The sequence below is a fragment of the Callithrix jacchus genome, chromosome 8 (assembly GCF_049354715.1).
Source record: "Callithrix jacchus isolate 240 chromosome 8, calJac240_pri, whole genome shotgun sequence".
Taxonomy (NCBI): Eukaryota; Metazoa; Chordata; class Mammalia; order Primates; family Cebidae; genus Callithrix; species Callithrix jacchus.
Window position 1 is genome coordinate 96,218,797 of NC_133509.1, and position 23,639 is coordinate 96,242,435.

Genomic DNA, 23,639 nt, shown 5'->3' on the forward strand with positions numbered 1-23,639 from the left:
AGGAAGGAAATCCTATCATTCCAGACAGTGTGGATGGGCCTGGAGGAGATTATGCCAAGGAAAATAAGGCAGACCCAGAAAGACAAATACTACATGATCTCTCTTACATGGGGAATCTCAAATAGTCAAATTCATGGTTGCCAAGGGTGGCCAGGGGTCAGAGAAGTGGGAAGATGCTGATCAAAGGGTACAAAATTTCACTTATACCAGATAAATAAGTTCTGAAAATCTGCTGTACAACATAGCACCTAAGATTAACAATACTCTATTGTATACTTAAAATTTTGCTAGGAGAGTATATCTTAAGCGCCTCTTATCACCAAGGAAAAAAACACAAAGGAGACAGGAGAAAGCCTTTGAAGATGATGTATATGTTTTTTACATGGGCTTTAGTGATGACTACAGGTATACACCTCTCCAAACAGATCACGTTGCATACATTAAACACCTACAGCTTTTCGTTTGTCAGTTATTCCCTAATAAAGCAGTTATTTTTTAAAAATCTTGTTCCCTTTGGTTCCCCAACCTTTAGCACAACAATTAACATGGCAATTGACATGATAAAAGCTACTGTATTTCTTTGATTCAAAAACACCCCAGGTCACAAAATGCCCATGAATGCTGCTTTGATGAAAACAACTGTGCTAGCAGCTGGCAGATTTTTTTGGCCATTAGTTTTAAGGAACATCCCTATTTCAGAAGCATTAAAGGGGAGGAGCGGCACAGATCACAGAATCCAAGCGACGCGGGGATTAGAGTTGTGTTCCCCTCCAGGTAGTGACAGAGGAATGGTTTCCTCTCTGGGCACAGGAATAGAGGGTGGCTTTGTTAACAGTATCCTTAAGGCCATCTTACAGACAGCGAAAGGAAAACAAGACAGAGCCTCGATAGTAAAATGGTCAGTTAAATTTTAAATTGCTTTTTTTGTGTGTGCTCAGGTCAGTCTTCTGCAGGAGGAGGATGTATGAAGTGCAGTGGTATGTGCAGACACCAGCATTTTCCACTGCGTCAGAAAAGCAGTCAGTCGACCCCTCCCCAGTTTCCATCTGGGTATCTTTGTGCTTCTCATCATTTCTTTCCCAGAAATTGGGAAATCTGGTCTCAGATAAGAGGAGTGGGTTTGGATGTCCAAATATCACATATGGTAAAGATGAAAAACATGGGTAAGACGGTTGAGTTTATCTTACGTGTGAGGCCATGCGTTGTAAATGGTCTTTCTTTGCTAACTTTCTTGACTCTGTAGATGTATCTTGAAGAGTGAAACATGAAGACACCGTTTTACTCCATCGGAAGCTACAGTCAAGTTCTTTTCTATTATTTTCTCCAGACAATGCTACCAAGTAGATTTGTATGCATCCCACTGGTCCTCACTTGATTCCCGTCCATGTTCTTACCTTCCCTAAGGTGACTGTTATTCTGATGCATGTTCAGATTCCTGTAATGCATCATTAGCATTGGGTGCTGGGTCTGAGCCAGTACAGGGTCTGGAGAGCTGTGTGGAGACAGAAGTGGACTCCAGACAGAAGCCCCTGAATCCTGCCATTGCCTCTGTAGGGTGCCAGGGTTTGCAGTTTCCAGGAGTTGCATTTGATGCAGATTGTAAATTACGGCATAAATATGTATTTGTGTCTTAAATGACTTTTTTTGGTTTGGACAATGCCCTTCACCCTGTGACTGGCATACTGAAACACACTTGTTAGCCTTTCTTTGGCTGGCACTTTGAAAATACACAGGCTCAGAGACCATCGTTAAGCCATCCATGGGCTTTGTTTGACCATGAAGACTTCTCCACCATTAAGTTACCAGGTTCAACAGGTCCTGGGCACCTGCTTTGTGCTGTCTTTTTGTCTGAAGATCAAAAGATAAATCAGGAACTTTGCTCTTAGGATTTAGTCTACTGGGAGTTCCAAACACACATAAATTGATGATGTAAGATATGGTACCATAAATGCTCAGAGTAAAATGCAGACACAATACAATGAGAGCACAGAAAAGGCAACTATGAATGTTGGCTTAGTGTGGTGGCTCATGCCTGTAATCCCAGTACTTTGGGAGGCCAAGCTGGGTAGATCATTTGAGGTCAGGAGTTCGAGACCAGCCTGCGCAACATGGTGACACCCTGTCTCTACTAAAAATACAAAAAAATAGCCAGGCATGGTGGTGGGCACCTGTAATCCCAGCTACTTATGAGGTTGAGGCAGGAGGATCCCTTGAACCTGTTGCAGTAAGCCAAAATCACATCACTGCACTCCAGCCTGGGTGAGCAAGCCTTCGTCAAACAAACAAAGCTATGAATGCTGGTGCAGAGGTTTGGTGGAGGCTTTGCAGAGATGACACTTGAGTCTGATGTGCAAGTTTTCTGTTAACAGTGAAATAGGGACGTCCATGTGAGGTAGACATAACAAAAGGGACAGAGGCGTGGAAGCAGAATAGCATCCTGTGCTAAGGAATCATGAGGACTTGGTATGACCAGAGGACCAGAGCCTGGGAAGGCGCAGGGCAGAGGTGGCAACGCAGGTAGATGAGGGTAAGAACCTGGGAGGTTTTGAATATTGGGCTAGGGAAGTGTAGGCTTTATTTGCCTTTCAATAGAAGCCATCAGAGGTTTTTGAGAAAGAGACGAACAGGAAATACATGCAGTATGTTCGAGTACAGAGGATTGAGCATGGAAGCCAGGAGTTCAAGTAGGAGGTCTTCTTATGGGTCAGGTAAGAAATAGTCACCGCTTGGGGCAAGACAGCAATGGTGGGAAGAGAAAGGAAAAGAGGAGAGGGAACGATTTACATTGAAGGGAGTCCTATGAAGTAGATGGGGACCAATGAATAGGTATTAAAGTAACTCCAGAATTTTCCCTGAAGGAGCTTTTAACTGAATAGGGACAGCAATGAGGTAAAGTTCAGTTTTTTTAGTGGTGGTTACTGGTTGTCCATTATTTGTGTTTGAAGGGTTAAATACTCTGGTAGTTTTGCCCATAAAGCAATTAGAGATGGAGGTCTGGCTCTCCAGAGAGGGGTGTCAGGATAGGGATTTAGATTTGGGAGCCATCTGTCTGGAGGAATACTTGAACCTGTGGGATTCAACTGCACAGGTAGAGAGACAAGCAGGGCAATTGTGCACAACTGGGCAGATCAGGCCCTGAACAGCCCTACGGAGTGCCAGCACATCCTAGCCGTCAGAGATTTGTGTAATAACTGTGAATTTTCTGGCAGATGGCAGTTAGATGTCTTGAGAAAGGAGCACCTTTTTCTAATTTGCACAGAGGTACCATATGGTGTATAGCAGGAATGCTGGAAGAAAACCTAGGCAAGAGCCAAGAACAGAACCTTAGGGAACCATCTACCCTATAAGGGAGGGTGGAGGAGGAAGAGCCTCCAGAGGAGACACAGGAGTAGCAAGAGACTTAGATAGGATTTCAGTGTTTAGCTGCCTCGAATTTGCCTGATAATAGAGTCACCACATGGTGAACGCTCAACTTCCTTTGGTTTAATGACTCAAGTATAGCCTCTGCATGTATTATCCATCAGTTCTTTCTTTTCACATAGCTGGTGAGTTTTCCATGACACAAGCAAGTGGGATAATTAACTGTCTCCATTTGGTTCGGATGTAGAATTATGAAACCTGGAGCTCTGCTCCTGAGAGCCAGTGCCTGGCAGGTGACCGTGGTCCTGGGTGAATGTCTGCTGCAGAGCCTCCTCTAGAAGGCCCACTGTAAAACCTGCCAAGGGGCTCCTAGGAGGGCAAAGGGCACCCTTCCAGGCCACTCACCTGTCACAGCTCTTTCAGCTGGCCAGGAGTCAGACTGGGGCAGATCCCACCCAGAACTGCCAGAGCCTCCCAGATGGTTCCAGGTCCTTACCCCTGAGGGCCTGGCAGGGTGAATGAAGCTCCTTGCCTCCTGAACCACATAAAAAGGAAAAGGAATCCCCAGAGCTATAGCTTGGAGGCTTGGCTCCTTTATGGCATAAACTACAAAGGCACACAGCCTCCCCGATGTGTGCCAATAAGATGGCATAAATGCTTCTTGTGGAAGAGAAAGCTTGTGCCCCACCTTGGCACATGATTCTCTGCCCACACAGACTTGTCATTGCTGCTTCCTGGTGCTTGTGACCTCCTTTGCATCAGTGGAAAGTTACAGGAGAGATAGCACCACCTTCCTAGTCAGGGATGTGTCACGCAACCCAGATCAAAAATTTCAAGTTTACTTCTGTGTCAATGGGATCCCGGCTCTGTAGGCAGATAGAACATTGTATGGAAAGGCTGTAAAACTCAGAGAGAAATTGCACTTTTTATCTAAGTGGATGGAACTCTAGCTTGTGTATTACCTAGACGAGTCAGTTGAAATATTCTACTTTCAAATAGTTCATATTTTTCAGATCTTGAATTTTGGTAATTTTTTTTATCAGTTGATTGCTTCTTAATTTAAGAAATAGAGTTCATTTTCTAATGGGAAGATGTATCGTTTGTCATGTCTCTGGTGCTTGCTAGTGTTTCACAAACTCTAAGTGAGCATAGGCTGTCTGGCTCTGGGGATCAGAAGCACTCAGGGGCCTCTGGGGACAGGATTTCATATACTACATTCCGAAACTTGGTGGATGATCACATGACCTCTTTTTTTTTTTTTTTTAAGTAGGGCTCAGAAGCAGAGAGGGAAAGAGAATTTTTCCACAGCCTCAGAGAGAAAATCCAGGAAAATCCAGGAGTAGAACTCACAAGGCTGAGGTTCTGGAACTGTGTTCCCAAACTGCCTTCTCTGTGTTTACAGAGGGAACCAGCCGATTCCTGGTAAAAAAAAAAATTTGACTTACTGACTTTCAAAACGAAATGAGTTCCATATGATGGGAACTGCATTCTTTGATTTGGGCTTAAAGAATTTTCTGAGTGTTTAAATGGTTTCCTATGTAATACTACATCTCTTCTGACTTTGGAGTTTTCTATGAAATGCCTTTTTTAAAAAACCCAAAGCATCAAATGAGCTTTTCAGCTTGATGAAGAACTTAAGAAATTTCATCCTTCCTTTTCTTCCTGGACTGACCTTTTAATTTTATGCAAGATGTACAGGAGTAATTTATCTTGTCTGGTTTGTAAGGATTTTTAATCACCAGCCACACACATAGTCACTGGCTGTTTTAACTACAAGCCCAATTTTCTTTGTTTTTTGGGTTTTTAAATAAGTGCTTTTGTACATTTATTTGGAGACAGGGTCTTGTTCTGTCACCCAGGCTGGAGTGCAGTGTCATGATTATATCCTCAAACTCCTGGGTTCATATGATCCACCCACCTCAGGCTCCTGAGTAGCTGGGACTACAGGTACACACCACCACACCCAGCTAGTTTAAAAACTTTTTTTTTGTAGAGACAGAGTCTCACTGTGTTGCCAGGCTGACACTTATAGTAACAATAGGACCAGATTGAGAACTGGAAAAGGAACAGCGCAATGGGATTGGTAGCATAAAAGATTTACCCCCACACGCAGAAAGCAGTTCTTACCATTGCTTCTTCATTTCCTCAGCATCCACCATGCACAGAACTTTACACTTGACAGTCAAGGCGTTTGTGGATAAAGGGAATGCACCCAAAGTTTAAGGTGAGAAACTCAGAGCTTGTTCAGTTCAGTTAGTACTTAATTGGCCACCCAGCCTTGTGCCAGGTACCTTGTTCTGGGGCTGGAGAGCTGAAATAGGCATGGAGAAGACCTGCAGGAAACCAAGAATTACAGTCAGCGCAGGAAATGCTGTCGTTAGAAGTATGCACCAAACACCATTGGAGCACAGAGGAGAGATACCAGACTTGGCTAGGAAGGGATGCAGAGGCTGTGAGAAGCTTCAGTTAAGAGTTAAGTCAGCCCAGGAGAGAAGTGGGAAGAAAGGGAGCTAGCCCGAGCTCTTCATTTATCTGTGGTGGTAAACCAATGTGTTTTATTTTTTCTTTTTCTCCGTTTAGGGCCAATACTTTTTTATAAAATATATTAAAAGTAAATTACTAGAAAAATGAAATTTCAAAATACATATACAATGGAAACCCATGTTTTTCTTATTAGATTGAGCAGACGTTCTGGAGGCATTTTGTTCATTGCCCATGTAGTATGACAGTATAATAGTTTGTCATACTGTCAAATAGTTATAAAAGTTTCTAAAAACTCTGTATCTCTACTTTTACCTCACCATGGGTCAGCGCCACTTTGCAGATGAGCAGCAGTTAGTGGACCATACTTTGAGTAACACTGCACTGGGCAGAGAAGGAAATATGTGAAGACATAGTGATTGTCTGCTGTGAGAAATGTGGAGGAAATACCGTTGTGTCCCATCCCATCATTTTACAGATGAGGAAACCAAGGCCCAGAAAGATGACAGAGCTAAGACCAGACTCTGCTTTCTAACTCAAGACAGTTCTTCTTGCCCTTGGATTAATTCACCTGAACAGTCACCAGATAGCACCAGCATTCCAGCATGCCTGTCCCGCTTCCCCCATGCCTACTGCCTCTGAAGAAAGGGAAAATCTGTGTCCATTAGAAAGTGCCAGGGATACCAGCCTAGTGCCCAACCTGGCAGACCCATCTGCTCACAGTCCCTGTCTTAATGACAGAAGCCACTCCAAGAGTTCACTGTGTCCTGTAGTAGCCAGTTAAATTCATGTAAATCCTGTTTGGGCAGTCAATGGAATTTTTAATATTCTTCTCCTTAAAAAGAAAAAAAAAGGGAACAAAGGTTTATCTCATCTGTAAGCCAAACATGAGCAGGCAGTCACCAAGCAGGGCAAATTGGTATCTCCTGGAATCGGTCTGGTTCTAGACTGGTCTTGAAGGGTTGACGCCTGGTCCGGGGTGGACTTGAGAGCCACGAAGTGTACTGTCCCGGTCTTAGGTCATCCCCAAGACAGGATCTCTGCAGGCAATAGCAGCTTCATGTTGGAAGGTCCCAGATGTCCCAAATGAGTGCCAGCATCCCTGCACAAACCAGAAATCCACCCAGCTCCCAACTAGTTCCCCCACATCCTCCCTAATCCTTCCCCACTGGGGTCTCAGAACCCAGCCAGACCCAATGGTCAGGGAGGGATTTGCTGTTCAGATTAGCAACCATTTATTATGGGTCTACTATGCAAAGTACTGTATCAGGCACCGAAAGGAACCCCAAAATATAAACACATAGAAGTGAATGCAATGAGTCACCTCTCCTCATGGAGATTGCATTTTAGCTGGAGAAACAAGTCATATAATAGCAGCCCAAGGCTGGATTTTGAAATTTGTTCTCTCTGCCCGCCTCCTTTGCTCCCCACAACCAAGAAAGGCAAACACTAGTGCAGTGGCATTGACAGAAATTCTTAAATGTGAACATGGCACTTGGATTTGATTGCTTATTTGTGAAAATACATGATAAAAATATTCATAGATTCAAACATGTTAAAAAGATTCCCTCATTTATCACATAATTGTTTATAACAGTGAAAAAAAATTTTAAAAACGTCTTCAGGTGGCCTGGCATGATCTGAGTTTTATCGCACCACTGACTGTGTCAAGCCAGCATCTGCTGCTGGGAGGAGGTCCTAAGCAATTAGACTGGGAGAGGGTAAAGAACAAGGACTGGCTGTACAGTTGAATTTTATTTGATTACATGGTGAAGTACATAATGTTTCACTTCCTGGGAATTTTGTGTTTTATTTCTGGAGATTTGAAATTCTCCAGCCACAGTGGTGGTGTGGATCACAGCAGGAGTCAGTGACTTCCTTCATCCTCCTTCCACTGATTCCACCTAAAGAACCAGTCACCTCTGGTGAGCTCAGTGGCTTTTGACTGTCTAGGATGAACTCAATGAACCTCAACTTAAACCACCAGCTTTTTGTCATTGTACCAAACTGGGCAGCTGATACTGAACAGAGAGATGAATTCCTGTCTTAATGTGTCAGAATTTGGTCTTAGCAGAGATGGGTGAGGTAGACAGAAGTGTTGTGGTGGGTGGGGTTTAACCAGTTCTGGAGGCATTTTGCTCATTGCCCAAGGTACTGGTGCCAGACCATGACACTGTATGACCCGTCTGGCTTTGGTTCTAGGCTCTATTACCCAGAGAGCAGTTTATAAGCCAGATGTGTCACTTAATAATAGGCCTACCTGCCCAAAACACAAGAGCTTACAGTAGTTATCTAGAATTTGTAAAGCTCGTATCTAGAATTTATCTATCTAGAATTCACAGAGCTAGTAGTTATCTAGAATTACAAAGTTTTTACTCTTTATTAATATTGATTCTTACAAAAATCACGACAATAGATCATGTAGATATTATCTTTCTTGTTGATGAACAAATAATAGCTAAGGGCTCTATAGCACTTAATGCATTCCAGGCACTATTCTAAGCTATTCATATTAAATAACTCATAATTTCTATGAGGCAGGAACTGTTGTTATCTACATCTCTTGATGATACAAAATAAGCCCAGAGTGGTTAAGTAACTTTCCCAAGGTCACACAGCTAGTAAAACTAAGACTAAACTCAGCTAATCAGGCTCCAAAGTCTGTGTCCACAGCCTCCCAATATGCTGCCCATTGGAATCAGCCAGACAGATGAGATGTTGGATGACCTCCCCAAGGTCACTTGGGGGTAGGGGAAGGAGGCAGATTGAGGGAGGCAACCATAAGAGCATGGTTGGGAAGTTGCCCTTGGCTCATCTCTCTATATGGCACAGGGCTCCAAACTGAAATTGCCACAGTTTATTGGGTCAAGATTAGTCCGGCATTTAGGCAAGAAGAATGTTAGTCCAGTCATCTGCTACTTTTGCTAGCATGTATGGGGGTGACACTTTCGAAGCTAAAAATAATACACATAGGCTAAAAAATAAATTTTCCCCGATTTTTGAATTGAGTTTACTTTTAAGAGCTCGGGAAGTTATAATGACTCACACTTGCACATTTAATAATAACTTTTATTAAGAATTCTATGATACAAAATTAGAAACATTCTTCAGACAAATGTCTCCACATGTAAGTACTTAGCTATCTAAAGAAAACAACTAAATGGCTATTTGGGAAAACTGGGCTCTTTGGTTTTAAAATCAAGTGCTAGGGACAGAGTGAGTGCTCAAGAAGTATCGTGAGTTCTCCCAGGAGAAATTTCTTAGGGAAAAATGTGATGTGTTGTGCACATGTTACTGTGATGTGAGTCCAGTATTGGTAGGAAATCAGTCGTTCCCTGAACTTTACTGTGTGTGTTGCTGCCTTGTGTCCAGTCCATGAATGATATTCTAGAGATGATATGAGAAATATGGCAGACCTGACCTTAGAGTTTGTAATCTGATTGGGAGAAGCAAAGCTTTTTATGAAAAACATAATTAGAGAACCAAGTAAGGCCATCTATAATCTCAAAGTGAAATGTGACACATGTTTGTAATTCCAGGAGCCTGTGAGTAGTTCTGAACTACAAGTGTCCTCTTGGGTTTTTCAGAGGTTTCTGTTTAGTTGGCTCAGGTTTAATCTCTCATGGGGATAGCAGGGAACCAGATGAGACCTGCTGAAGTGGCCACAGTTCAGATTCCAGTGGGCAGGCTGCCTTCCCTCTGATACTGCATAAGGTGTTCCTAATGCTCGCAACAGTTCGTGTTTAGCCAATTGCCTAAAGCAGCCTGCACATCCCTCCTGAGGTTGGTCCCGTAAATTCTCCTCTTTCCTGTCATAAAGTGTTCCTCATCACCACCTCCCTTTTCACACTTTATGTGAGGCCGTGCATTGGGACAGCAAATGGCTGCACCTTTCACTGCTTGCTTTTCCCAAGTCGAAGAAAAGTTCCTACCCTGGCAAAGCAAGGACATTGCTATTTTCTGACAATCGAATGTCTTCAGGGAACTGGCCTGTGCTGATAGGGTCTGTGTTCCTCTAGTAAGAATTGTGCTGTTTCCATTAGAGGGGACCAGGATGGGTAGACAGGCTAAGATGTCTCATGACTCTTTGCTCTGTGTATTTGTATTGACAGCTCAGATGTCTGGCTTACCTTCCTGAGGATGGGAGCCATAGTGTTATCCATTTAATAATAGCTACAGTGACAGTGCTGATAATGGCTAGCATTTACCTAGCACTGTGTGCTCCTGGAATGGTTGAGTTTCACTCTGTGAACTCCTTTGTTGGCCTTGGTGCCATGTGTCCAACATAAAGCTAGCAGGACCCAACTGTCCTTGCCCATCCTCATTCTGTACCACAGCCATCCCTGGTTGTGATTAAGATATTAACATTAAAGAGGAAACTGAGTTCTGATTCCTCCTCATTCAAAATTATTTCGTCATTTTCATGCACATGGCCTGCAGGCAGCCAGCCAGTGAGGGCTCCTTCATACCAATCCTGTTCCTGGCTGGAGGCTCTCAGAGTCTGCCATGGTTCTTTGATCCTGCTGCCCTTGAGTGACTGGCTGTCAGAAAACCTACATTTCCGTGTTGGGTTCTGCCACCAGGAAGCAAAGCTGACCCCGTGGTTTCTGTGGGTCAGCTGCATCTGGCTATGCGCACAGGGGAAGAGATTTGGCTTGTTGGCTGCTTTATTCCCCTTGCACTATCAGGTCCAAGTGTGCCGTTGGCCCCAGCATCCAGTCTGTGTTATCAGAGCAAGGCTCTATGTTCAGGAAATCCTTAGCCACCAAGGGTTTGTCATCTCCTGGTGTCTGCCTGAAGTCCTTTGGCCTCCCTGTTTTTCATCACTGAGTGCGTCTATAAGCTGACCTGCTGCCAGATATGTATGAGCATTTGGCAAGGAAAGTCCGTGAGAGAGGTTTTCTTGGCAACCGTAAAATAAAAGTATTGTAAGAAGCTGCTAAATAAATTTGCACCACTTCAGCCAGGGAATTTCAGCTCTCCTGGGTGGGATGGTGATAGGGGATGTGGAATGAGAAAAATAATTATGAGGCTCAGCTGTCAGCTTGATGGCTCATTTACTTGATGGCCCTAAGGAGATGTATGATCAGTACACTGTGGATGTTTATCAAACTCATTTCCCCTTATATTTGTCCAGAGAGTCAGTGGATGGTATTATTTGGGGCATACGTTTTTCTACCATGAGATAAAGTGAGGGGAAATCTCTCAGTCCCTTTGCTCAAGTTAAGTTAGTCCTGTGTATCTGCAGTGGTAATCACCAAAAGCAGCCTGCACATCCCTCCTGAGGTTGGTCCCATAAATGTTACCTAGGAACATACTGCCTACATGTCGAGGGCATCAAGCACCCAGAACAGGATGGAGACCAACACTTAGTCTATGGGGATTAGTTTGTGAGTATGTGACCTGTTTGCTTGTTAGTTTATTGTTTTTTGAGATAGGATCTTGCTCTATTGCCCATGCTGGAGTGCAGTGGCACAATCATGGCTCAATTCAGCCTCCAACCCCTAGGCTCAAGCGATCCTCTCACCTCAGCCTCCCAAGTAGCAAGACCTACAGGAGTGTTTAACCACACCTGGCTAAGTTTTAAAAACAATTTTGTATAGCTAGGCACAATGGCTCACACCTGCAATCCCAGCACTTTGGAAGGCTGAGGAGGAAGGATCACTTGAGCCCAAGAGTTTGGGACCAGCCTGGACAACATAGCAATACCCCATCTCTACAAAAAATTAAACAATTAGCTGGGTGTGGCGGTGTGTGCCTGGAGTGCCAGCTACTTGGAGGCTAAAGTGGGAAGGTCGCTTGAGCCCATGAGATCGAGGCTGCAATAAGCTATGATCACGCTGCTGCACTCCAGCCTGGGCAACAGAATGAGACAATGAATGAATGAATGAATAAAATTTTTGAAGAGGCAGGATCTCTCTATGCTGCCCAAGATGGTCCCAATCTCCTGGGATCGAGCAATCCTCCTGCCCTGGCCCTATTTTGAAGAAGGTGAAATAACCACACTCAACTAGGAGTCATTTTTATCATTTCTCATCCCAAGTAGCTGCTGGGAGGAGCTATGAGGAGGTGTGGGGAAGAGCCTTGGCAACACTCTGTGGGCTGGAAATTGTTTTACTGACTTTCTTCTTTACCAGACGAATTACTTTGCATTCAGCCTCATAATGATGAATGTTCACGTCTCGTATACATGTTCGTCAGCAGATATTCCAATAGGTCAGCCTCAGGAACACCAAGTTAAGTGTCTGTGAGGAGAAATGGTGTAGGGACTTCGTTTAGTAATTAGGAATGCTGCTGCTTTTAGTAGGAAATTCATTTTCATTTTTAAGTTCGTTCAGACTTCAGGGACACATTGTGGGGATATTGAAAATATAAATGCTATCCATGACAATCATAGACACTTAGTAGACCCTAAGTAATTTCTGTGGTTAAAAAAAAATTAACTGACAGCAACAAGTTCAATTCTGAGACTACAAATGTGCAGGTTCTCTAAGCAAGTAAGATGCTTCTTTCCAACATTCCCTTGGAGTCTGGGTTCCAAAAGAAATCCTTTCCACTCAGACAAATGGGTCCTTTTCCCTGCACATCTTTCTTGAGAATTATGGCCTTAAATAGTAGAGAAACAAACAAACAAACAAAAAGAATTAAAGCTAGAATATGTAAACACATTTTAATGACTTTTTCCTGGTTAACGAAGTAATTCATGATTCCTGTAGGAAATGTAGAAAATCCCAAACAGAAAATAAAAATCATTCATAAACATATCACCCAGACACAGACTTTTATATTTTTCCTTATCTCCTTTTCCCTCCTGTCTCTCCTCCATTATTTTATCCCTCTCCACCACAATTGTAACAAAATTAAGAGAATATCAAAAATATAATTTTTTTTGTATCCTGTTCTTTCACTTAGAATTGTATCAGCCTATAAGTTAAGTTATGAAACCCAGAAGCTATGAAGGAAAGATTGATAATTTGACTATATCAAAACAAAACTTCAACCAGGCAATAATATGTACAACCAATACAACCAATATAACAAATTATTACTATTCCATGATATGAGCTTCTTAAAAAATCATCGAAAAGATAAACAACTCAAGTTTTAAAATGGGTAAAGCATGTGAATAGGCAAGAAAAAATACAAATGGCCACTAAACACATACTCTTCTTAAAGCTTAATTGCACTAGTAGTCAAGAAATGAAGTTGAAACAATGAGCTCATTTTTCACTGGCAGTTTGGCAAGAATTATAAGGATGATTCCGTCTAGCCTGAACATGGAGCCAAACAATGGACCTTCCGTGTGCTCCTGGTGGGAATATAATTGAGGCAACCTTTTTGGAGGACAGTTCCTCCACATCTGTTTAAATTTTAAATATTTGTCCCCTTTGATGCAGCATTTCCACTTGTAAAAAATTTATCCTAAATAAACACTCCTACAAGTGTGCAAATCAATCATTACTTCATTGTTTGAAGCTGCAAAAAATTTAAAACCCAAATGTTTATGTAGAGGAACTGGTTAAATTGTGGCACATTTTCATAATGGAATTATATGTAACCATTATAGAGAATGAGCCAGCTGCATAGGAGGCATAAATATGTCCAAGACAATTTTCAAGTGAGAAAAGTATTTATATATAATATTGTGTTCGTGTAGCTTTGAGAAGAAAAGATTGGAAGACTTTGAACCCATCATCATTTCTCTATACTTTTTTCAGGAATGATGAATTTTATATAATGAAAACATTACTTTTATAATCAAAAAACCATTTTCAAATAGCATTAAAAAATTATAAACATTTCCTTACATTTTTAGTCCTTCATAAAATTTTGGCAGCTTTCATAAAATTCTGTCATAGAAATACTATAATTTATTTAGCCATTCCATGATTGATACACAATTTAGCTTGTCGTCAAATTAGACATGATGCAGCAACCAATATCTTTGTAAAATAAGATTATTAAGTTTATACTCACAAGAGTATCATATCACATAGCAGAAATTGAGAATTTAATCTGAAAAGAATTTATTGGGTGATTCTGAATGTGCAAGGTTGATGTTTTCCTAATCTTTTTATTTTGTTTATTTATTTATTTTTTTAAAGATAGAGTTTTACTGTCACCCAGGCTGGAGTGCAGTGGTGTGATCACAGCTCACTGCAAGGATTGACCTCCTAGGCTCAAGTGATCCTCCTGCTTCAGCCTCCCAAAGTGCTGGGATTCAGGTGTAAACCACTGCACCCAGCCTTAATCTTTTTAGAGCTTACCTGGACCCACATGGAGGCAGAAGATTTGGGCTCCACTCTCTGACCACACAGCTCTGCTGCCCTACTCTGAGTATAATTTATCACTAGTTTTTTGTAGTCTCAGTATAAAAAAGTCCAGGGATCTTGGCCTCAGGAGATCCTCTTCGCGAGGCTCAGTCCAAGGCTCTCTCCTCATTCCATTCCTTCTCCCAGGGTGAACTCATCCACACCCAGGTAGTGACTCTCAAAATTATAGCTCCGATCCAGCCTTCCCTTGACTTCTAGCCATATGTATCCAGTTGCCTATTAAGTATCTCCACTTGTATGTCTAAAAAAGTAGCTCAATCTGTCCAAAATAAATTCTGTGATCCAGAACCTGCTGATGCCTCCTTCTCTTTATCCCCTACATCCTTCCATTACTAAATCCCACTGCTTTTCCCCACTAGTTCTTGATACATCTGGTTCTCTTTAGCTTCCCACCCTCCCTATACCAGGCCACCATCATTTATCTCCTGGATACTCTAGAAGCTTCCCATACGATCTCATGTTCACTGTCAGCCCCTCTGATCTGTTCTTCATGTAGTAGCTGGCGTCTTGTAAAACCGAAAATCTAATGCCATCTTTCTCCTGAGTCAGACTTTTCTGTGGGCTAACGACTGAAATCCTCCCTGGTCCCTGCCTCATCTGGTCCCTACTCTCTCCTGTCTCCTTCATGCTCCCTCCTCTCCCCGCCCAGGACTTTAGCCACACTAGTCTTCATTTCTTGACTGAACCCCCTCACCTCTGTTCCTTCCACCTGAAATTCTCTTTACCCTCACTTTTCCTCCTGTCTCTTCACTTGGTTAATAATCTTCTCAGTTCAATTCAAATGTCACTTTGCTGGGAAATCTTACCCCAGTGCTAGGTCAGGCCTTCTCATGATCTATTCCCATGTTTTCTCCTCATTGCATTCATCACAGCTGATAATTGTAAATTTAGTTGTATAATGATCTGTCTGCCTCTCCCACCAGACATTAACCCCCTTATGGGTAGAGATAGTGCCCCTTCTGCTTACTGTGTATTCTTAGATCTTGGCATATGGCCAGGCTCATGGATGATGCTCAAAGAATTGTTGGGTGTGTGAAGGGATGGATATCTGGTGTCAGGTGATGCATGAATGGCACTACTGTCTAACTCACAGTGAAACCAAATTTTAGGCTTTGCTATTCAGTGACTTTTCAAAGGTCTTTTACCAATTTCATACAATCAGTCTTGCCTTGAAAAAAATTTAAGTATAAACCCAGACATGCAAAACACAAGCCACTCCTAAGAGTTTTATTCTGTAATAAAGATCATAATCCACATTCCCTCTCTTGGCAGATGCCCCCTTTTCACACTTGCCTACATGCTACTTCCTCCTCCTCAGGGGAAAGTGGCAAATGATCTGCACATTTGACCACTTGAGAGATTTGCTGTGCACTCCCCCATTCCTGTATCCTCAAGTACTGTGTAAAATCTGTTGAACTCTTTCTTTCTGCAAAACAAAACAAAACAAACAAAAACCCTTGCTTTGCAATATTTTGATTATGAATTTCATAGTAATATGCATAAAACATCCCTCTGTCATATTGCCATCTTCAGATATTTATTCTCTCAGATGGTTCTTGTTTCAATTAGTGAAGTCCTTTTGGGAAACAATCTATCAGGAAGACTGACCAGTGACACCACTACATAGAAGGGATTGGGCCTGGTGTAGTAGGTCACAGGCCCAGGCCTTGGAGGTGAGCAGAAGTGAATGTCTAGCTGAACCCCTGTCTAGCTATATGATCTTGGAGTACAGCCTACTTCATAGGGTTATTTTGAGAATAAAATAAGATACATGGATAAAGCACTTAACGTTTGATTAACATTCAGTATATGTTAGCCACTGACGACGCTGTTATTCTTATTATTCGCAAAAGCTTTTTTCCAGGTTTCCTGGACAGACAGACACATACCACGCCCAAATGAGCAACAGACAAATGGCAGTATACTGACAATCATAAATTGTGTATTTTATGATAACTGGTATCAAAGTTGTACTTTATTCAAGAATTATCTCTTAGATTCAGATATTCAAATGTTTACAGATGAGACAGTTCATATCTTGGATTTGCTTCAAAATAATCTGATAAAAGATGGATCTGGGAGGAAGGGAGTCAACATAGAGAGGGAACATGTTGGGGTGTGCACTGGCAGCCGCTGAGGCTGTGTCATCGGTATGGGAATTGTGTCATTCTCCGTACTTTTGTCTATTTTGAAAATTTCCCATGATACAAGTTGAAAAATGTTAAATATAATTAATATAAATAGCCTCCTAGATTCATTCTTGTTCAAGGAGCCAGCTCTCAACTCACTTTCCTTTCTTCCTTTTGGAAGAGTAACTGATTCCAGTGATCTAAGCAGTAAGACTCATCTATCTGTTTTATTCCCCTAAGCATAGCTTACGGTAGAAACAAAATAAATCCAATTTCTGAATCTCCTTTGTCTTCAACCACTTGGGAATTCTCTTTGAAACTACTCTGGGCATTTTAAGTAACCCTGATTACCCAGCAAGAACAATGTAGCTTTCAGGCAAGCACAGAGGATAAAATAACTCTTTCTACCCTTCTATGCCTGCATGACAAAAGCTGTACCTATTAAATACCGGTGCTCAATGAGCTAATGAATGGCGAGCTGGTAATTGTGTTTTTGGCATTTTAGGATTTGAGCTTCCGCCCTGTATGAACTTGTAACTTTCATTGTATAGTCTTGTGAAGTTTAGCTGCTGAGTTATATGTTGGCATAGGAAGCTGAAACACTCCTAAGCCAAAAACTGACCTCTGCATATTTCAAACTTAAGTCAGGAGGCTTAGGGTGACTTCTTTTGCTTTTAAAAAAACAAAAAGGCACGATTTCCCTTTAGAGTGGAAGCTGACCATGACTGTAAATGACTCTATAATCTTTGGGTTTGTTTGAGTCACCCTCTCCATGTTCTGCTCTTGCATTTGGATGCAAGCCAGCACACGGATAAGTGTTCTGCTTGGTCCTCGTTTAATAATTGCCCCTTCTAAACCACTTTCCTTTCTCCAGCTTCACCAAAGGGAAGAATTCAAATGTTGATTTCAGATTTCTCCTTTTCCCTCTGGAGTCTGTCTCTAAGGGATAAAACATGTAGCTTTTTATAAGTTTAAGTACTTTGGAGCAAAGTTTATGGAGTGTTCATTAGTCCCCTAAAAATAAGACAGGCTCCAAGATGGCCAGGGCAGCTCCACTGGCGTCCATCTGAAATGCTTCTGTTTTCCTTTCGGTCAGCACCTCCTGCGAAGTCCATGCTGGAGCTGCTAAGAAGGAAGACAGGTGCACAGAGCCTTCAGCAATGCAGTGCGGGGTGTGCTATCATAGAAGTATAAACCTGGGCACCCTAGGAGCAAAGTTGATATTGCTATGACTGTCTGAGGACATCAGGACAGACTTCATAGAGAAGATATGAGATACTTGGGCTGAGGGCAGAACTGGTAGCCTGGAATTACATTATATTCTTAATTGAACCCTCTTGGGATCCCAATTTGCGTGATATCTCTTGCTAATAGCACCTGGTGTGAGAACAGCTATGGCGTTTCCTTTACGGCTCATACAGTTCTGAGAATGCCTAAAATTAGACTGAAATCAGGATTAAGGTATATAACCTGCCTTTGTGGCCTTGGGCATCCTGTGACCAGGATGAGTCACATCCTTGTGTTGCCCAGTAGTGTCTTCTGACAGCTGCATTCCAAGACTTCCCCATGCAGAGCTGATTGTCATAATTGACTGACAAAACTTATGGCCCAGAACTTTCTCTCCCCACACAATTCCTGCTGCCCATGATAGCAGCTGAGTAATAAGTAGTCAGGTCTTTTACCTGGGACATTAGTCACAAGCTCTTAAGCAACTGTAGATCAACTCTTGAGACCGTTGTGGGTTTCTGTTAGCACTTGTTTCTATTGCCCAAGAAGATCCTTTCCAAGACCTCAGCAGGCATAATGGCTTCAGGAAAATTCAGAAACTCAGTGACCTTGTTTGGAAAGGTGAGTGAGAGTGTTCTGGGCTCAGGTCCACACAGGTCTGGCCTGTTAGACTAGGACACAGTGTTGATAAAGCTGGGCTCACGGGCTTTGTCCCCTGGACCTTGCTCTCTCCTGCTCTCCTGGGGCTGTAGACTAGAGTATCTAACCTCTGCCAGGCACCTCACTACTGTATGCTGTGGTCCCAGAGGAGCCAGGCAGCCAGGCCTTATAGCACTTCCCAAGTCAGAAAAACTTGCGGAAGAACAACTGAGAGTGGCGGCCTCCCTCACTGGACAGGATTATCCTCACCCCTGCTCCCGACCCGTGCTGCTGATTGCAGCGTACTGTAGGTTAAATTGGCTGTGCTCATACTGTGTATGTGTGGTGGGCGCAGGGGAGGAAGCAGCTTCCATGTATCAGCCCACTGAAAACTGTCACTTATATGGGATGTGGGATTCTGCATGGAGAAGGGCTGATTTGGAGCCAGGGCTGGGTTTAGGTTAGAGACACAGAACGCTTGCTTCACTGAAGTGGATGCACAGGTACTCAGCGTGCCTTCGCTTATGCCCCTGACACCCGGGGAAGCTGCTGCTCAGGGCAGAGAAGTCTGTTCTGTGTTCCATTGATCTGTGCCATGAAAGCTTTGCTGCTTTAACCACACTTACCAGGGATTCCTGAAATACTGGACTTGGTTTCTATTCCTGGCGTTCTCTAGTGGCCACTCTTTGTAAGACCTGCACAGCCAGGCTGTATCAACTCACAGGACATGGTGTGGAAACCAGTCATGCCAGTTCTGTCATCACCGACCTCCTCCAAGCCAGCAACGTGATCCAGGCTGGACAGAGACCAGCCTTTTTCCCTGGGCCATGTAGGCCAACAGACCTTGATTCTCACACTGAAGCAGGAAAATAGAACCCTGACACAACCTACAGTGAATGTGACATTCCAGAAAGAGCAGTCAGCTGCAGCCACTGTGAAGATGCCACAGCGAGGAGAGGGGGGAGCTCCAGGCGGCCCAAGGCCATGGCAGCCTCCCACAGTAGCAGTTAACCACAAAGCTCCAGACCACCTAGCATCCCCCACATGACCTGCAGCCTCTTCATCACTAATCAGCCCATGTGGGCTGCCTCTGAGCATATTGTTCCTTTAAAAATCAAAGTATAAATGTCTCACCCAAAAGGTCAAGCTGCAGCTCTGTCCCGTCTAGACTGTGCCTGTGATGCAGGCAATGCCACCCACCCTCTATAACAGTGCCCTGGGTTATGGGTGGCGACAGGAGAACCAGGTGCCTGTGCTGGGAAGCAGGCTGTTGTAGGAGAGCACTGCCTTTTATTTACAGACAGCTTTATCAGCACATGGCCACGTTCCTGACCGACCTTGAGGATGCTTTACCAAGCAATCCTACTGCTGAATATTCACTTCCTTCACTTGAATTTGCTCTTAGGGATTGGAGAAGGGATGGAGAATGCTTTGGACTGGAGTCTCCATAATCTACTAGGCTTCTTGTGCACCTGGGGTACCCACAAACAAACGCTGTTCTCACTCTGGATTTCCTTTTCCTGGTTAACATCTCCATGAACCTACTGGATTTCAGACAGAAACCCAGGAGGCATCATTTCTGCTGCTTCTCTCTGTCCATTTCTAAGTGGTTATCAAGCCTTATTACTGATTTTGCTTTCACTGAAGCCCTGCATCCTTTCCCCTAACTGACTCTATTTTCCATCCCGTTCATCACCTTCTTGGTTCAAGTCTTCACATCTCTTCCCTGGACGGTTTCAGCCTCCCCACTGTGATCTTTTCTTGTCCAGCCAGGAATCTGTTACTCCCTTAATTAGGGAGAGTCAGTAAGTTCCTTTTGCCTGATACCTAAAAATCAAAATTCCGTAGTGTGGCACTCAGGACCCTTCATGGTTTGAAGGACTTAACTTTCTTCTGTAGCCCTGAGATTTTTTCATGGCCCCAGCGCTCCCAGCTCTGCTGCCTGCCCCTCAGCCTCCTCCACCATATGCAGGGTTCTCTGAGCCCACCTGCACAACCACACCACTGGGCTTGCTGCTGTGCCCCTGCTCCATCCGCCTGCCCATGGCAGCCTTCTCACTCCCCCTTCTCTACTTAGGAGACTCTGACTCATGCTTTCAGACCCAGCCCAATTTCTGCTTCTGCTGTGACACCATCTCTTTCTCCTCCCACTGGAAGGAATTGTTCTGTCTTATGTTTCTGCCATAGCACTTGGTTCATACCTTCATCACGCCATGAGGACCGTACAGCAATTGGTCTGTTTCCCCTCCCTGTCTATCCTGTCCATAAATGTGTGTGTATCTGTCTATATATAAAATATATATCTATTTGTTTTACAAATAAACAAACAAAAAAACCCTAAGTATTTCTTTCTTCTCTTTTGTTTTTTGAGACAGGGTCTCTCTCACCCTGTCGCCCAGGCTGGAGTACAGCGGTGCACTCTCAGCTCACTGTAGCCTCAAACTCCTGGGCTCAAGCGATCCTCCCACCTCAGCCTCCCAAGTAGGTGGGACTACATGCCCCACTAGTTTTTGTTTTGTATTTTCTGTAGAGATGGAATTTTACCATGTTGCCCAGGCTAGTCTCAAACTCCTGAGCTCGAGCAATCTGCCTGCCTCAGCCTCCCTAAGTGTTGGGATTTCAGGTACCCAGCTGACAAGTATTTCTTAAGTACACTATGCCAGGAATAATGGTGAACCGCATAAACACAATCCCTGCTGTCATGGAGCTTCTAGCCTAGCATATATTTGTCTCCCATTATACTGTGAGTTCTTGCAGATGAAGATTAGCTGTGCACCTAGTGCCATTCACCACCACCAGCAGACAGCGGCCACCTCCCCTATGGGTGTTCACTCTGACTCTAATGGGTAGAGATGAGTGCTAGAGTGGAGGATGTGGGGGGAGACTGAGTACAAGGTCAGTGGAAAGCCCAGAAAAGCATCTTTCTGCCCTCAGTTTTTAAAGCATCTTTCTGCCCTTCATTTTCCGGTGGTTAGCCCATTCTTCTGGGCCCATCATCTGGGGCCATGAGGCAAGTTCTGAGACTTGATCTAAATTCATCCAGATAGCACAGAGTGTGTGCCTTTTGAAGTGTGTGCAGGAAGCTCACATGGCTGCACGTGGCCACTGTGGTCTGAGTGCCCATCGTGAGAGGTGGATGGTTCAGGGTCTGGCTGCCCTATCTCGTGCTACTCTTTGTATCTTTCAGAGATCTGAAACTGGACAACGTCCTGTTGGACCACGAGGGTCACTGTAAACTGGCAGACTTTGGAATGTGCAAGGAGGGGATTTGCAATGGTGTCACCACAGCCACATTCTGTGGCACGCCAGACTATATCGCTCCAGAGGTGAGTGCAGCTGCTTGATACAGCTCTGAAATCTGAGCTCTCCAGTAACTCTGACCAGAAATGCCACTGGCTGCTTTTATGTGCTGCAGCTTTGTGGGCAGCGTTGAAAGCCGACACCTCCAGACTCATTTATGGCTCACTGGGTGAATGATGGCTGAAAATGGCCTAAGTCCCTCTAATAAGAATTTGACTTAAAAAAAATGTTTTTGTAAACTTTGCAGTTGCTTTGGGCTTTAGCCCTAAATGAAGACAAAGTATGTGCCACTCATGGCTGTTTATTTTCCTCTTTGTCTCTACTTAGTGATTTAATTCTACCATCATTTAGCAGAACTAAAGAAAGGCTCTTGAATCCTTGAAATCTTCCCATATGAGTGAGTGAACCCAGTCTCCTTTTTTTTCCACACCTATATTTCCAGAACCCTTCTGTCTGAGATCCGCACGAGCCCATCACTGTGACCCAATCAGGCCATAAATGTTTGCTCACTCAGCTGAGAAAGCATCTCTGAGTTGACCTCAGGGAAAACAGACCACTCTGTCGAAATGGAATGAAATATGCATGCCAGGACAGGAGACTTTAAAAAAAAAAAAATCTTGTATTTCCTAATGCACAATTTCCCTAGTTATCAAGAACACATTTGTTAATCTGATGTATGAAGCACCTTCTCATGCTGCCCCTTTTGCACAGATCCTCCAGGAAATGTTGTACGGGCCTGCAGTAGACTGGTGGGCAATGGGCGTGTTGCTCTATGAGATGCTCTGTGGTCATGCGCCCTTTGAGGCAGAGAATGAAGATGACCTCTTTGAGGCCATACTGAATGACGAGGTGGTCTACCCTACCTGGCTCCACGAAGATGCCACAGGGATCCTAAAGTCTGTAAGTTTGGCTTACCCAGCCAGCTTCTGATCTATTGCAAACCAGCTTGTTCTCTGTGCCTCTTGTGTCTTTTCAGTACCTCCCACCAGTAAACTACCAGCTCTAACTAAAATGTGTCTTCTAATCTAAAGAATCAAAGAACTGGAGTTGTCAAGCTGTTACTCTCTCTTATGCAATAGACCCTGTCTTATGCAATAGTTATTTTGGGGCCAATTTCAATAGCCCTTGATAACTTTGTTTGCCAAATAAGAAGTATTTCTAGCACTTCATAACTTTAGCTGAAGGGAGGTGATGTTTCCCCTTCATACAGTCAGGCCACACCAGGGTTTTGGATCAAGTGAATGCCATTCCCAGCCTGTTATTATATCAATTGTGTTTCTGTTGGCCTGTCCAAGGAGCAGGATGAAGGAGTCTTTCTCTTAGGGCTGGGAGAGGAGAAGGGAGGTTTTCCAAACCTCTGCAGATCTCTTTTGCCTCCATGTCGTCCTTATGCAAGCCAGGTGACATGCCCAGGCTGTCCCGGCAGTGTTGTAATGGGTCATGTTGAGAAAGTCTTTCTGTGTGTGCATTTAAGGCACTGTGCTGGACACCTTTTGAATTGAGGAAAAAACATGGATTGGACACCTTTATGTTGAAAATAAAGTACATGTAATTTGGGTCAGTTCTGTAACCACACTAGTTGAGTTCCAAAATAATGTATTTTCACCTACTGTGTGCAGAGGAGATACAAAGACAAATAATAGATCAGTTTTTCGAGGAGGGAGAAATCAGAACACTCTGTATTCTGTTGGATCTATGGCATAGGAATTCCTGTCCTTGAGTTACACCCTTCCAGTAATTTTAGACAAAAGCTAAATATGAGAAATATTTGCTATCTTGTGGAAAGACTTGTTTGTCTTTAGAAACCTCTAGCCCTATAATCAGTGCCATTTCAAGGACATTTTGTATGTGGGTCAGTGTGCACTGGGGTTGAAGGCTTGACTGTCCCTGAGAATTCTCCACAATACGAAAAGGGAAATAATCACAGAAATCCTTCTGAGGCCAACATTACCAAAGCGAATCATAACTCATAACTCGATTCTCAAGCTGAGGTGCTAGCGCCCTCCTGAAATTGAGAAAGCGCTAATCTCACAGAAATAAAAGCACAGTACTTTGGGATTCTACCAAATATCTCCTATCTCACATGTTTTTGTAAGAACAGCTCATTTGTTATATTAGTAGAAATTTTAGACTGAGGAAATCGTAACATGGGCTTTTATAATTTTATGGA

At 43.4% G+C, this 23,639-nt stretch overlaps 1 protein-coding gene across 1 annotated transcript in view; it reads left to right on the plus strand.

Moving 5' to 3' along the window:
• Positions 1-23,639, plus strand: part of PRKCH (protein kinase C eta) — a 237,705-nt gene that overhangs the window by 194,113 nt on the left and 19,953 nt on the right. The window contains exons 11-12 of the mRNA XM_002753986.7: positions 21,357-21,495; positions 22,181-22,369. Coding sequence (XP_002754032.1) covers positions 21,357-21,495; positions 22,181-22,369 — 328 coding nt within the window. The remainder of the gene's footprint in view (positions 1-21,356; positions 21,496-22,180; positions 22,370-23,639) is intronic.